Raw genomic sequence first — 16,686 nt, forward strand, 5'->3', positions numbered from 1 at the left:
AGGAAAACCAAGAGGAAGAGACATCAAGATCCTGCTCTAGTTTCATCTCCTGCTTATCGAGGTAAGGTAAAGGGGAGTGAGAAACCTTGCTCTAGGTGTGGGAATGTATGTTGGGTAGTGGGATTGGCCCCCAATCCTATGTTTGTTGTATGCTCATGTATGAGGGGATTTTCCCAATTGTATCTATTTCATCTATTGCTCTTCTTATATGTAATTAATTGTATGAATTGAGATCTCTATGGGTTCTTATGGGAAACCCTAAGGGAATACATTGGTGGTTGTAAGAGGAGATTGTTTGAAAAAGTAATTATATGAGTAAATTGTATTGTTTTAAATGTTTATCGTATGAATTAGAACGTTTTTATCGATTATATGAAGAGATCTATGATATGCAATGATGTGAATCTCTTGTGTTACTCAATGTTATCCTCTAATGAATAGAGTTGATGAGTATGTGATATGAGACAATTTGATACGGCATAACAATATGATAATGAGACATGATAATATGATAATGAGACATGATAGTGTGATATGAGAATGCATAGAGTCTTGAATTACATGCATCATTTGCATAAATGTTTTAAGGGTACGATATGGAATACACCGCTAGGGAAGGCCCCCTTGTGTAAAAGCTTGGGGATTAGTCCTTGGGGATAGCTCGGTTTGTAAGTCTCCGTCTCACCCATTATGTGCATGGGATGTATCTTGTGCGACTTAGCTATTCCGACTAGACCCTGGTAGTATGTCATTCTAGTGAGAGTGCGCAGAGGGTGTGACCCAACATGTACTCCTAGACTACTCTACGTGTGTTGCTAGCAGCAATACACCATCTGATGTGTTACTGGCGCCACATGCATGATAATATGTAGTCCGTGTCTATTACATGTGCATTTTTAATGTTATATGTTAAATTGATTTTTATGTCTTTTGGTGAGTGGGATGTGATATTGTTGTTAATCTATCTATGTTATGTACATATACATGTCTTGTTTGTGTTTGGCTATCCGGTGTGTATTCCTACATCGTGAGCCAGAGTGAAATGTTTCTCACTCCCTTTTCTTTTGTGTTGTTTTCCTTTGATTGTTATACAGGTGATCATCAGCATAACACTGAGGATGTTGGTGATGAAGCTTAGACTTCAATGTTGGGCTTTGCTTTGATAGGACATGTGATATCGGGGCGTAGATAGGATTAGATTAGGATGTTGTTCTTATTAAATTATTTTTGGAAACCTTAGCATTATTTCTTTGTAATTTTCACTGATTATGTTAAAGTCATGGATATGGTGCTCTCTATCTGAACACGTTTGATATTTTAATTATGAAAGATTATGTTCTTCAAGTTTTGTTATCTATGTATTATGGGATGCGGTGGTAGAGGGTGTCACAAAAATCTTACAAAGTCTTTTAAAATTCACAAGACTTTTTTCAACTAAAAAAGTCTTTTAAAATCTTAACCCAATACACTCCTAAGTAATTTATTTTAATTTAAGGCTTGACATTAAACATTCTCATTCTCATATAAAAATGACATTCTCATAACATATGCTCACTCTATATAATACGAACAATTAATTGTTTCAATAACATATTATTATAAAAAAGTTATAATGTGGCCAAATTTAAAAGCATATTAAAAAAGTGAACGGTAAAAGACGAGATTATAAAAGACTTGTTTTTGAAGCTATAAGACATTTTCTTTGGACTGCAATGCTCAAACAAATAAGTTTCACCCTACATCTGATGCCATCTTGTTATGCTCAAGGGCCCTGTATATCAAACACAAATACTATCAGAATAGAAACGTTATATCATCTACACCTAAAATTAAAATGTCATCGAGGATATATATTAGAGATTTAAAGCTTTGTACTAATGACAAATGAGAAAAAAAGTGTGTTAGTCTCTCTAAATAAATGGATAAGATTAATTGACACCAAGTATATGACAAAGATTGTAAACTAACAATTTTTAATATTTTTTTTATAAAGATTTCAATATATTTTTAATTTATATAAATAAATTTCTATTTTTATCTTTTTAATTTTTTTTTCATCCCTATAAAATTTGAAATATTATTTTTAGTCTCAATTTTTAATGTGATCATTTTTTTAACTATTTTTAATTTATTAAAAGGTTAAGTAATGTTGTATATGTTATCTATAAGTATAAGAAATCATATTGATATTTAATATCTCTAAAAAGAATTACAAGTCCTTAAATGGATATTATTTATCTATCTAAAAATAAGTGTTAAGGACTAAAAATAATTAATTTAAATTTTAGAGAGATAAAAATCAAAGAAAAATATTTTACAAGGATTAAAATCAAAATTTATTTATTTATAAGAAAAAATATTTATAAATTAAAAAAAAAACAAAATAAAATAAGGAAAAAAATTATAAAGACTAAAATTAGAATGATTTTTTTATAGGTATTAAAAACATATTAAAGCTATTTTATAAATTTTAAATTATATGCATTGCAATTTCAAAATTTTAAAAATAGGACATTGTTTATATAATTGAATACAATTATGAATGTAGACGAAGGCTACGACACTACTAGAAAAGTGTCATTTTCTTGTGAATTTTCCTGTAAAAAAATATTCGCAGAAAATTTTTGCGAATTTTCATGCAAAAAAATATTCGCACAAATTTTTTGCGAAAAATAATTTACAAATATTTCTTACAAATTTTGCTACAGTTTTAATGATCATAGAAAATTTTTTTCATGGTAAAAATTTGTAGAAAATATTGTAAGAATTTTATTTTGTTTCTTGAAGATTTTCTTGCAAAAATAAATTCGCAAGTAATGTTTACTAAATGGTAGAAAAATTTTACAAGTAACTTTTCCTGCAGATTTTCCTGCAAATTTTAATCTGCACAGGAAAAATATAAAAAATATTTAAATATATAAGTTTAATACTTAAAAAAAAAACTTCAAGTCTCGCATCGATTGAAAATAAAACAATTAAAGAGTATATAAGTTGGGGCAACACTTACCTTACAAGTTGATATGTATGGTTGAGTGTTAGACTTATAATCTAGAATCTTAGAATTTAAAAGATTATGTATCACATGTTGGAGGCATGGAAACAAATGCGCATCGGATGAATTCATTGTTAACATTTGAAAGTTGAATAATTACTGATAGAATTTATAGTAATTTCTTTAATTTTTTTCGTAAAAAATATTCCTGCAGAATTTCTTGCGAAAAATTCGCAGGAAACTTTCCTGCGAATTTATTTTTGCAGGAAACTTTCTTGCAAATTTTATTTTGCAGGAAACTTTGTAGGAAAAATTGCAAATTTTTCATAAAAATTCGTAGGAAAAGTCAAATGTAATAAGAGAAATTCTAGTAGTACGATGTGAAAGCTTCTCATGGCTCTGCGGCAAAAATATTTTTCACCATTAGATGTTTTAATTTTAAATATTGAATGGTCCAAATATTTTTGTTATTTTATTTTATTTTCTCTTTCCTTTCTCGATTTATCCTACCACTTTTTTTTTCCTTTATCCTTTTTCGTGTCCGACACTCGTTAATATCGTCGCAACCTTGTTTACACATGCAACTTGTCCATAAAAGCTGAAACCTTCTTTAAACTGTCCCTTATAATATCTGTCCACGATCGCTGATACCTTTAAAACATGCGATTGTGACCATTAATGATACTATAGTCCTAACATTTTATTTTTTTTAAATAAATTAAAATATTATAAGATAAATATTTTGTTAATAAAATAAAAAAGAAGAAATAAATTATAAGATTTTGGATTAGATTCTAATTTAACCCACAAGCTAATTAAAAAGTAGAAGAAAAAAAAAAGGATTAAGTTATTGCACATATCTTCTAAAGTCTATTCATAAAAGTTTATGCTTTAATAATATTGGTGAGAAGTTTTAGCGATAATAAAGACTTTAAATATATTTTGGTTAAAAATAGTTGAACATAAAACAAGTGAAAGGGTTAGAAACTCTTAAGAATTATGATTCGACCTTGTGTAGGTTAATCCTTAATGTGTCTATAAAGATGACTAGAGAACTGGTACAAGTTTAAAAACCTTAATTGACATGTGAGTAACCCTTAATGAATCTTAAGTTGGACATATTGAGAATGACTAATAGATAAATAAAACGAGTTTAGTAAAAATCAAAAACTAAGTCCATTTCTATTAGTTCAAGTAAAGTATTGAGTTAAAGTAAGGAGAGTGATTTTGAGGTTGGGTATAGATGAAGTTCCAAGATTCCATGATGAATTGAGCACACCTAGTGTTCCTAGCTTTAAGAATATTAACTTAAAGGAAGGACATAAGAGTAATATAAGTCTTCACCCCAAAGTTATAAAGATATACCAAGATCTTAAGGGGATGGTCAAAGTGGAAAGAGTTGTGATTAAGTTACTCATGTTTGTGCGATATGTTAGAAGCCTAAGGAAGAATACCAAAATCTTTAAGCGAGTTGCAAACTTTAGGGGTACTAGGTAGGAGTGTGATTACATGTGGTGCTCTATAGCATAGTTTTTGCTACAGACCTTAGACTTTCCATAAGATTATTTTTCTTTGGGGAGAATTTCACAAAACTTTAAGAACTACCTTAAGTTTAGGTTATTACCTTTGTATAGATAGCCAATATGATAGAACTATCTAATCCTTAAAGAATTCTCTTAAAGATTTTTCTTAAGATTAAGAGATAGTTAGGATGATACTTTACAGAATTGTAAGTGCAAAGAGGTGCGATGATATACCTTTATGATTGGTTAAAACCTAGTGGAAACCTTATCTTAGGACTTGAAGTGAGTTAACAAACCACTTGTAACATTATGATGACCCAAGAGAGGATGAGGAAAATCATGTATCATTGAAAATAATTACTTGAATTGAAGTTGGTTTGACATTAAAATCATGCAAGCTTACTCTATATTTCTTTCAATCCTACCAAATCTTAATATGAATTAGCAAGTTTCTAATTTATAGCTTTATCTCTTTTCTTTGAAACCTTTATAGTGTCTTCCATGTTCCATGACTCAAAAATTATACTCATGACACAATTCATATCCTTGTGTTTGTAATAGTTAGCTAAGATAAAATCATGTCTTGAAGACATTACCTTGAGAATTGAGGACAAAAAAGGGGCAAGACCTACTATTGTGACAAGTTTTACTTAAGAGCTTAAGAACACTATGAAGGAGCATTATTAGAATGTTTCAATACATACAAAATTTGAGGACAAATTTTCTTTTAGGGGAAGAGAGTTGTAACATCCTATTTTTTTTAAAATAAATAATAAATAAATTAGAATAATTAAATTATCATAAGGGAATTATTTTGTTAATAAAATAAAATGGAGAGATAAATTAAAAGATTTTGGGCTAGACTCTAAGCTTAACCTGGAGGCTAATCAAAAAAAAAAAAGAAAGAAAGAAAGAAAAATGGAAGGGATTAAGTTATTATGCGTGTCTTTTGAAACTTAGAGCACTCGTAGAAGGAAACCTATAAGAAACCATCGGGGAAGACACTGATTAGCGATTAGAGCTACAGAAAACATGTTCCGTAGGATCATCACTCTAAGTATGAGAGAGTGAGATTGTTGAATCCATTGGACATATTTGAAGGATAAGGGTAAAAGGACAATCCTAAAGCCCCGTAGGCTATTGATTTTGATATGTGATTGCTTATGAATGAATTAATGTTTTATTCTTTTATATTATATTCATTCAAGTGGTGATTAACATTGGATTTAATTATTGATATAAATTGATAGATATATTTGTTGATTAGGGTATATTGTGTATGAACTCGAGAAATTTGATGGATTGAATAAGTTGCATGATTTGAAGGTATATTGTTATTATTTGAGTGTGGATAATCTAATTGACCGATAGGATGATGAATTGAAGTAAAAGGATACTTATGGATATATATATATATATATATATATATATATATATATATATATATATATATATATATATATATATGTTAGGGTTTATGTATGATTTAAGAGTTTTGGTATAGCTTGTTTAATTTTGAAAATTCTGGTATGAACATATGTCAATATTTAGGTGATTTCTTTCTACATGATTAATCAAATAGAGTTATGTTTATTGGGTTAGAAACTAGACATGTGGAACTATAGTTTAGACTCAAGAATTACGTACAAATGTTAATAAATGAGTTATGTGAGTCATAATGAGTCTCACGTTCTATGCACAAAAGGTAATGTCTGAAACTTATAATCATTTTGAGGACTATTAGATGACCAAATTAGGTTTTGTGGTATTCATAAGAGTTGTAGGCTTGGGCGCTAGCTTTCCAATGGCACTAGAATCACCCAATAGAAGTTTAGAACTCAATTTATGATTCAATTAGTGGGCAAAGGTGAAGTTGTTAAATATTGCTTTTTTGTAATTTTAAAAAATAGTAGATGATAAAATCAACTCTTAAGGTCAACATAAAATTTGTAGATAATTATTTTAGTTTTCTAATAAAATTAAGATCAACTTGATATCATAGGTACAACTCTAAATAACATGCTAAGACCTCATAACATCATAGAAACTTAAGATAAGAAGAGATATTTTATGAGTTATATTGGTGAGTTATTTTATTCTTTAAGTGTCTATATGTGATATGAGTAATGATGGTGTATAATATTATGATGTTTGAGGTTTGATGATGATGATGTTATGATTGAGATATTATGATAATGATGTTATAATGATGAATGATATACTATGTGATGAATGAATAGTATAAGTAATAATTGTGTATAATGTATAATGTTATGTTGTGTGAAGATGTTGTTGTATGAGAAGTTATATAGATGTATGATGTGTTGAGTTACTATGAGTAACATGATGAGTGATGAATAAGTCTAGTGTCGCAGACTGACAAATAATGAATTAAATTATTATATATTATAAGAATGTTGATGATGAGGTAAGATGAATAAGTTTAGTGTTGCATACTAACACTCAAGGAGTTGAGTATTCATATTATGTTGTTGCATTGAGTATATTGAGTCCATGCATTTATACTCTTTTTTTTTGTGGAATAGTGAGTTTATGCAGGTGGGACATCTTAGGTCCTTTACTTGCGCCCTAAGTGGTGTTATGGTGAGGAAATCTCTAATGGGAATGGGAGGCTACCATAACCAGTTGTAACACTTTGACAACATTCTGATAGACATCTCTTAGTTGAAGTGGTTTGGAAGGCATCACTATTGATGAGTGGTCTCTACATTGTTCGATGGGGTGGACCCATTTCATTACTCTTATGTTATTTTGTATTCTTGATGAAGAAGAGGAGGTTGATACCACATACATATAAAGTTCAGAGTATACATTGCACGAGTCTTAATTTATGATCGAGATATATTGCAAGATTTACTGGGTGAATGATGAATAAATGCGTGAAGATGATTATAGTAGTTGTATGGAAGGATGCTTATATGTATGTGGGACATGATTGATGTTATAGTTGTGTGTGTCTACCTTTGTACCTTATATATGATGTGTGCGGATGAGATGTATTCTTACTCTCCATGTTTGTATGTTTGTGTTTGGGCTATAAACCCCACTTGCAAGACTAATATAGGTACAAGAAGATGTGTTTGACGAAGGAGATATATAAAAAGGGGTCTTGCTCTAATTAGTGTGACATCGGGCAAAGATCAATCCTAGTATTTAATGGATTTTATTTGGATTATAACTCCTTATGTTTAATTACTGGTATTTTGTTTAAAAAAGTGATTTGTGCTATATTTTAATTTTTGCTACGTTTTTAATAAAGTTGTCGGAGAAAATTATGAATCCTTTTATTGAATATTGATATTTTATAAAATTACTTTTTATGAAGGGTTAATATATTTTTTAAAATCATTAAATTATTCATTTAATTATTCAAGGTAGAAGAGTATTACAATAGAAGTGTGCGTAGGAGGGATGATGTTGGGTTAGCGATTGAGATCTGAGGGGAAGTGAATGGAGGGTTTTAAGGTAGGGCAAATCAAATTCATAACTAATAACTACATAATTGCCTTTTTCAACCTAAAAAAAAGAAATCAAAATCCAAACTTTGTAAATCTTGTTATAATGTCTAAAAGGTCTTTTCCCATTTTGTGTTTTCTCTCTCCTTTGTCACGCATGTTCAAGTTTTGGTCTCTTTTGGTTTGTCCCTATCATTGCTCGTGTCTTCCATCGTTTTCATGCCATCGTGTTGGCTCTCGACCGTGCTTGCTCTTCATTGTTGTTGCTTACTCTCCCTTCTTCAGTCTCTTCTATTTTTTCATTTTTTGATGAGGATAACATGCTGGTGGTTGCAACGCTCATTTCTTTGTTCGTGATTAGCCAATTTGTGTGATTCTCTTCAGGTGTGTTCATCATTGTTTTGGTTTTTTATTTTTATTTTTGTTTTTAATTTTAGATTGATTGTTCATTATATTATGCTCTAATTTTTGCGTTTTTAGGAGTGTTCACAGAGAGAAAAGGAAGGGTTAAGGTGTGTTCATCAAGGTGGGGCATTTGTAGAGGCGGGAGGAAGGACTTGGAGGCATTCGTAGATAGGGTTTGTGGTTTAGTGTGGCAAGAAAGGTGGTGACGATGGTGAAAATTAGAGGTAGAGGATTTTAAATTTTTTTTTTAATGTTTTCTAATAACTTTTTTACATTAGTATAAATAACAGCTGTTGTATTTGTATTTTTAACTTCAATCAACACCCAATATTAAAATTGTCTAGATACCAATGGTGGGATTTACAACCAATGTAGAAGGCCTAAAAAATCAATGTAATAAACATTTTTTTCCCACAAGTGAATTAGGAAAGGGAGGAAAAAAAGATAAAAGAAAGAAAAAAATAATAATAACCTAGACTGTTGGTATAAAATCCACCATATCTAACCTACCAAAACCACTTTCCCAAAGTGGAAGACAACATAAAATCTCCCACCCTAGCATCCTATGAACGTAACAATTATAAAACAAACCAATATATGATATCCTAAAGTACCTTTACACCGTTATTGAATCACAAAATATTATTTATAATAAGTTATTGAATTTTATAATAAAAAATATAAAAAAAAAAATTATATCAACAATAATATTTAATTAATTAATAATATAAAAGTATTTTACACTATTAACATATGACCATGAAACTCACATTTTAATTTCTTGTAAATTACTCACAGTCAGATTTCTTGTATACCCATTCTTAATGGCTGTCTCTTTCACATAAAATCAAATTTATTAACTCCGGCAACCGATTTCTTAGGAGAATATGCAAAAAAAAAATTTAGTGATATATACACCATATATCTTATAATAATATAATATTTATTACTAAAAATTATTTTACTTATTATATTTTAATAATTATTAAAAGTTATAGATATAAGTTATAATAAAAAATAAGAGATGTTGAATTCTATTCGAAATTAACTCTAAAATTATATGAGAGTATATGTTAAATAAATTTATTTTATATATATTATATTTATAATAATATTTTTTTGGTGTGTATTATATGTAATATTCTTACAGTATGTAACCAAATTTAAAAGCGGATACTATATTTAAAAAATGTTACCACCTAACCTTTAAAATCAATTTTGAAAGCCTGTTCTTAATATTATTGATTAGTGATGAAGGATTTAGAGATGATTTGCTTTAATTTAAATTGTATGAGAATATTTTACCTTTGAGCTCTGAACCACCTTGAGAGTTGATATAATTGCATAGTCTCATTGGTTACATGGCATACAAGAAGATGTAGGTTACGTGGTCGCACCACCCAAGCAAACCTCATGAACGATGCCGAATAAACGCACATAACTGCACTACTTACCATTTATTCATTTCCATAATTGCATTAACAAGGAGCCATATATATAATATGAATTAATGGATTCAATTATGAATTAATGCTATATGCTCAAACAACTTAATATAGTAATTAACCTCCAGTCATATTGACAGATATCGTTTCTGGTGGTTTCTTTGTGTCCATTGCTGCCTGGTCATAAATAGTAGTCCAATGATCAAATTAGTATAAAACTAATTAAAAAAGTGCTTTGGTGCATGAGAAATGAAAATTAAATGAATAACTTTTGTTATAAGAATTTGTATAAAATTATTTTTGTATTTCTCCATTATTAATAATATCTCATTCATAATAAATGAAGTGATATATAGAGAAAAAACTTTAAGTTTTAACATCTTAATTTTTTTTAAATTATTAAAATGATATTTTAATTAATTAATTAATTTTTATAAATATACTAAAAGCACTTTAAATAATTGAGTATTTTTATTAATTAAAAAATTGTTAAATTATTTGTTATATTAATTATTAAAGATAAATATATGTATATATTTTTTAACGTATATTGATTTTATATATATATATATATATATCAACTAAGGGAATTATATGATGAGTAATGCAATTAATTAATAAAGGTTTTAGAATTTTTGGAGTTGGCTTAGTAGTGGAGAGTTGTAATAATATGTACAACGTCTTATGTTCGAACTTTGGTATTGTCATTATAATTTTGATAGATAAAAAAATAAAAATAATAAAGATTTTAAATGATTATTTAATTGAAATAAATAAGATGTAGGGGGTAGGTAATTGATAACATTTTATTTTATCATCTAAAAAGGAATATTTTAAATCTAATTGATTATTATGTATTATTATTTAACTATAAGAGATGGGTCATTCACCGTGGTTAAAATAGTTTTTATCGACAGGATAAACATGTTAGAATTTTTAGAGTTTTTTTATATATAAATTAGTAAAACTAGGGTTGTCTCTCATAATTAACAAGTGCTCTTTGTGATTTGAAGAGGACAGAGAATCAAAGATAGTTAAAGATGATCTTGGAGACCAACACCCAACATTCGAAATCCATTGAGGTAAGGGAGAGTGAGAATCTTGCTCCAAGGTGTGGGTTATTTGCAAGGTAGCGAGATTAGCTCCCAATCTTGTCTCATTTGTGTATGATGCATGAGGGAGAAATCCCATTCTTAGATGTAATGGTAATTCTGTATTATATGTCATTCATATGTATTATAGTTATAATATTTATTAGTAGTCATATTTACAATTTATGTAGTTACCTTATAAATGCCTTTATTTGAATTTATGAGTGTTTATGAGTTCCTGTGGGAACCCTAAGAATGGAATAAACTAAATGAATACAAGTAGTTAATGTAAATAGGTAAAATTAATGTTGGAATCGAGTAATTGATAGTATAACAAAGTAGTTTTAGACTTTAATATATCTTTTTACCAATTAGATTGAGATAAGTGAGTTTGAGTGTGAGTTGTGCTTTGTCATGAAAGATCTAGTATGAACATACCTTTGTATTTATGTTAATTCTCTATGTGTGATATCAACTTTCGATTGTTGGGTTAGAAAGTAGGCATTTTAGGCTATAATTTAAATTTAAGAATCACATAAAAATGTTAAGAAATGATGAGTTATGTGGTTATAAGATGAACCATATGTTTTGTGCACGAAATGTAACATGCATATGTTGTGAGCCTTGCAAGGAGACTTAAATGGTCGAGTTAGATTTTGTAATCTTCATGATAGTTTTATCTCTAGATGTTAGCTTTCCAATGTCATTGAAATCACCCAAAAAGGATATATAGAACTCAAAATTATGATCAAATTAGTAAGAGGAGGTCAAGTTGTCAGAATTAGGCTAAAATACTATGATTTAGTAATTTTTAAAAATAGTAGATGACATAATTAACTCTCAAGGTCATCATAGAAGTTATAGATAATTGTCTCATCTTTCCAATAAAACTTAGATCAACTTGTCGTAGGAGCTTAAGATAAGAAAAGCTAGTTAGTGAGTTGTTTTGTCCTTTAAGTGTTTAATCTTGGAAATAATTAGTGTTTCTTATATCAATAGTTAAGAAACATAAAACATGAGAGGGGATATTTGTGAATAAGTTATGATAAAGGTATGAAATTATGTTGTAAAATCTTGTGTTTAAGTCCTTGTGCCTATCTAAGATATGGGATGCTTTTAGTGATGTGCATGGTATGAAATGTTTATGCATGGAATGATACATTTATATGTGACATGAGATAATATGTATGTCGTGATGTGAAATATTGATGTTTGACTTGAGAATGTTGTGTACAATATTTGAGACGTTGGTGAATAATGAGATTGGAATGATGATAATGAGTGATACGATAATGAAATGATGATGATATGGCATGTGAATGACTTGAGTTTATGATAGAGCTTTGTAATGTGTACTGGTGATGATGATATGATGAGAATTGTGCATCAAGTATTGTATGTGAGGTATGCATCATGTGCATGAAATATTTTACAATCGTACAAGAGATTTCACCTTCAGGTAGTGAACTTTTGGGCGGTGGCCTTTAGACAATGTTAAAATGTTTAACTTACACCACATGCATATAGTTTAAGAGAGTCATGTTTATTGCATTATCATACACTCAAATGCATATAGTTTAAGAGAGTCATGTATGGCATAATAATTATTGTATCTTGATAAATGCATATTTGTTGTTTATTTGTTTGAGGCTACCCAATAATAACTTGCACCAGTAGTTGAAGTGAGATATTTTTTACTCTCCTTTGTTTGTTGTTTGTTCTAGTGCATGCTTACAGGTGAAACTAATTATGAAAATGATGAGGATATTTAGACCTTGTGTTGAAAGTGGTCTGATAGGATGTGGCATCAAAATAGTAGATAAGAATTTATATTTTTTTTGTTGGTTATCTAATATTAAGACTTGTATTTGTTAGTTGAATTCGTTTTAGTATCAAACTCTTATTTTCTTGTAATTGCTTCCAATTAGTTTTTCTTATTGATGAGTTTTGATTTGTAATGTGATGGAATCATGCCTAGGAGGGCAAGAGGTGACACCTTGAAGGATCCAAGAGGAATGTGCTAAACATGAAGATTTTGGGCCAGACAGAGCCCAATGGGCTTGAAAGGCCCAAGTTGATCCTCACATGGGCCCCACCTTGAGATATCTACTTTATTCTATGTTGTATACATTATATTAGTATAGGTTTTATATGTTTTAGTCTTGTATTTTGGACCACATAGATTAGCATTTTTGGGCCATAGGCTTATTGGACCTATTTTTAGGCTTCATGGGCCTTTGGGCTTTTGGTACCCAATATTGGGTTCATTTTTTTTCTTTTATTATTTCCTAATGTTTGTATTTGGTTGGCCATTGTATTTAGGCCCTTAGAATATGAATATTGAAGGAATACTAAAATAGGCCAAGAAGCTAAAATCTAGGTTTCATTTAGTAGTCATTTAAGATGCATTTGGATCACATGTTTCTTGCCAAACATGGATGAACATGTGCACCTCCAAATACACTTTAAATGTCTCCTAAATGACATTTAGATGCATGGCAGCCCTAGTTTCACAAAATTGTACATGGTGGCCATGGATTTGAATTCAAATTTTCATTTGAAATTTGAATTCTTGGCACCAAATTTGATTTGTGAAGTTGGTGCCACCTAGCTTGCTTTCGGTTCTATAAATACATGTTCCTTCACTCTTTGTAAACACTTTTGAACACTTTGAAAAATCTGAATTCTATCTTCAGGCATTTCTCTCTCAGAAGTCCCTTGGAACCTTGCTTAGCCTTAGGAATTCCTAGAACTTCTAGGTGGATCCGTGAGCAATCCTTTGCTCTTCTAGGCTAGAGTGCTTCCTTCCTTGGTTTGGATCTGTCCAAATCCGAATCCATCTTCATTTCTCCTCCAGAATTGCAATCAAGGACGAAGATCTTGTGAGGAGCAAGGCTAGGGAGAATCATCCATTCATCTTTCCTACCTAGTTCCATCATAATGTGATACTTCTACCCAAGTGGTTTAATTTTTATTTAGTAAAATAATTTGAACAATCCCTTTTAAGAATTATTGAAATGTATACTATGATAATATGTAGGATAGAGAGTGTCACAAAGATAGACACAAAAATAATGTTATATAAGTTGTATAATTTTTATTGTTCATATAATATTACTCAATAATAAATAGTATTTGCAAAGTGATGATTAAATTAGTATAAAACTAATTAAAAAGTTGCTTTGGTGACATGAAAATTAGAATTATTTTCACTTCATATTATTTACTAATTTCTAGCTACAACTAAGTTTGCTTTGATAGAGAGTATAGTAACAATAAAATTAAGGGCATATGTTGTTTTTAATATGTACAAAATAAAATTTAGTTAAAAATAAAAATAGTATAGAATAGATTAATAAGAGTTTCAAGTTGTTTCCAAAAAGTGGAGACAAACTAAGAACTTATCTAAATATAAATTAGAAATATTTTTAAGAATTTCTCTATTAAAAATAAAAAATATTTTTAATAATAAAAACTTAAAAATAATTTTAAAATTTGTATCCAAAAACACTCTAATAAATTGATTAATAGATAAAAGTAATAAGAATGTACCGCAAGAGGGAGGCTCCAGTTGAAAGCAGGACCCCAAAAGTGGGTTGTTTTGAGGCCAGTGGGACTGTTCCAGAAAGCGCGAAGGATGTTCATCTTATTGTCAAACTATTTTTAGTATTTTGCAGCCTGCACAATAATCCAGACATCCAATTCATCTATCACATTTTAATTTTCCACTGTATCATCATAAACATACAGGTTACTGGATTCTATATACATCTTAAAAAAATGTGGGTCTCTTTACATGAAATTGTGATGAAAATAATATGAAGTGGCATGACATAACAAATAAAAAGATATAAGTTTTATAGGTTTTTGCACAAATTGGGCCATGATCAACTAGGATAAAATGACCTAGATTTAATTGGTACTCAAAATTTAAAACTCAAGCACTACATCTCATCAAGTGGGATTTAGGTCAGGTTGATTGGATACTCTATGTAGGTTGTAAGTTAGGTCAAAAAGGCCCTAAATTCAATTTTCCTTAATTAAATAAGGTTCAAATCATCTGAAAGCCTAATTTGTACTTGCCTTTTGTAGATTAACCTCAAGGGGCATCATGATTATATCAACCTAAGAAGGCCATATTTAATTCATACTCAATTTAAAGCACAAGCCCTGCATTCAATTGTGCATGTTCAAGGCAAGGCAAGCCAATTATAAGCTTGATGTGGGTAAAACAAAAAGGCTAGTTTCAATTTGGCTTTCTAAAATGAGGTCCAAACTTGATAAAACCCTAATTTACATAGGCTTTTTGTAGGTTAAACTAGGTTGAGCTAAAAAGATTTTGATTTAGTTTCTGCTCAAAATTTAAAGAACAAACCAAAACGTTTCATTTCATTGAGTAGGTCAGTTGTGGACCCAAGGTGAGTTATGGGCTACATACAATATGTCAAGCTACAAAGCCCATATTCAATTCAAATTTATAAAATGAGGCTTAAGTATGAAAACTTAGTTTGTATAAGCTTAGGTCATAATTGGGTCAAGCTAAAAAATCCAGATTGAATTTGTGCTCACAATTTAAAGTCAAGTCTTACATTTCACCAAGTCAGGTCAAGCTAAAATAACCTAGATTCAATTTGGGCTTTTAAAATGAAGCCCAAGCATAGTAAAAGCCTATTTGCACAAGTTATTGCCACAAGCTATGGTGCTCAAAATTAAATATACTTTGTGAAAAATTAATTAAATATATTTAATTATACTTAATATTTATTTGAGCAATTCGTACCCACGCAATTAATATTATTTTTTTAAATTTCTTTCTTAGATAAAAAAACTTTATTCTTATGTTGTGTGTTTACACACTTTTTTTCTTCTGCTGTCTCCAGATTATATATCTTATCTTCAACATATATATAACAGGTAGCTCGGCTTGTTATCTACTGAAAAAAATAAATTAGTATATATTACAAAAGAATTGATTTCATAACATAAACCCCCTCCTTATGAAAAACATAAGAATCCAACCCTACATAATTTGAAACATTTATTTTGATGCATTGCATATATAAAATGAAAAAAGAAAAGTTGTATAAGTATTCAAATTAGAGATAGAAAAACAGTACCTGCAGAATTGGATTTACTTTCAATTCAGGCTATACTCTTGATCAATTGGGTTCTCTTCAATTTCAACAGCATCAACTGTTCTTTAACTCACACAAACAGCTATGGTTTTGGGAAAAAAACGCAAGAATGAAGGCAATGAAGTTAAGCAGAAGAATATCCTCTGAATCCAAGTATTTAAGTCTAATAAGGTATCAGACCATGATGGATATACCTTCCTGTGGAAATTACGAAATTATCCTTTAGTATTATCTCTTTCTCCACTTGTTGACTTGGCATTACGTGTCCCAAGCATTTGTTGAAAAAAAAAAAAATACTATTATTATAAATTTGACAATTGGAAATTATTTATAAGGGGTTAGTTGAGAGAATAAAAAAAAAATGTTAGTAAATAATTTTTTTTAAGACCCTTTTAAAAAAATTAAGAGGTTAGTTCAGTTGGTCAAGTAGATATTAGTACATAATTCTTTAAAAATATTTATTACTTTATTTATTTGGCAAATAGAAAAGTAAAATAATTGAATGATTTATTCATTTATCCATGTATTGAATTAAGATTTAAAAAAATTTTAAAGACTTTTTTTTCTATAAAAAGTTTTGCAGTGTTGGATCAAGAATTTTTTTTAATTTCAAAATCTT

General features: G+C 29.2%; 1 protein-coding gene and 1 long non-coding RNA gene across 2 annotated transcripts; one reads left to right on the forward strand and one right to left on the reverse strand.

Annotated features, from left to right (window-relative positions):
• Positions 1-1,561: 1,561 nt before the first annotated feature.
• Positions 1,562-16,220, reverse strand: LOC109818306 (mitochondrial pyruvate carrier 1). Its single transcript, XM_020383749.3, has 5 exons — positions 16,050-16,220; positions 14,485-14,610; positions 9,964-10,018; positions 9,702-9,837; positions 1,562-1,771 (listed from the first exon to the last, which is right to left on the reverse strand). Exons 2-5 carry the CDS (start codon positions 14,575-14,577, stop codon positions 1,732-1,734), a joined length of 324 nt encoding a protein of 107 aa, XP_020239338.1. The 5' UTR covers positions 14,578-14,610; positions 16,050-16,220; the 3' UTR covers positions 1,562-1,731.
• Positions 7,949-13,844, forward strand: LOC114914972 (uncharacterized). Its single transcript, XR_003802815.2, has 3 exons — positions 7,949-8,620; positions 10,855-10,923; positions 12,911-13,844. It is a non-coding gene; the product is annotated as an uncharacterized LOC114914972 (long non-coding RNA).
• Positions 16,221-16,686: the final 466 nt, after the last annotated feature.

Source organism: Cajanus cajan, chromosome 4 (assembly GCF_000230855.2).
Source record: "Cajanus cajan strain Asha chromosome 4, NIPB_CcT2T_4, whole genome shotgun sequence".
Classification (NCBI taxonomy): Eukaryota; Viridiplantae; Streptophyta; class Magnoliopsida; order Fabales; family Fabaceae; genus Cajanus; species Cajanus cajan.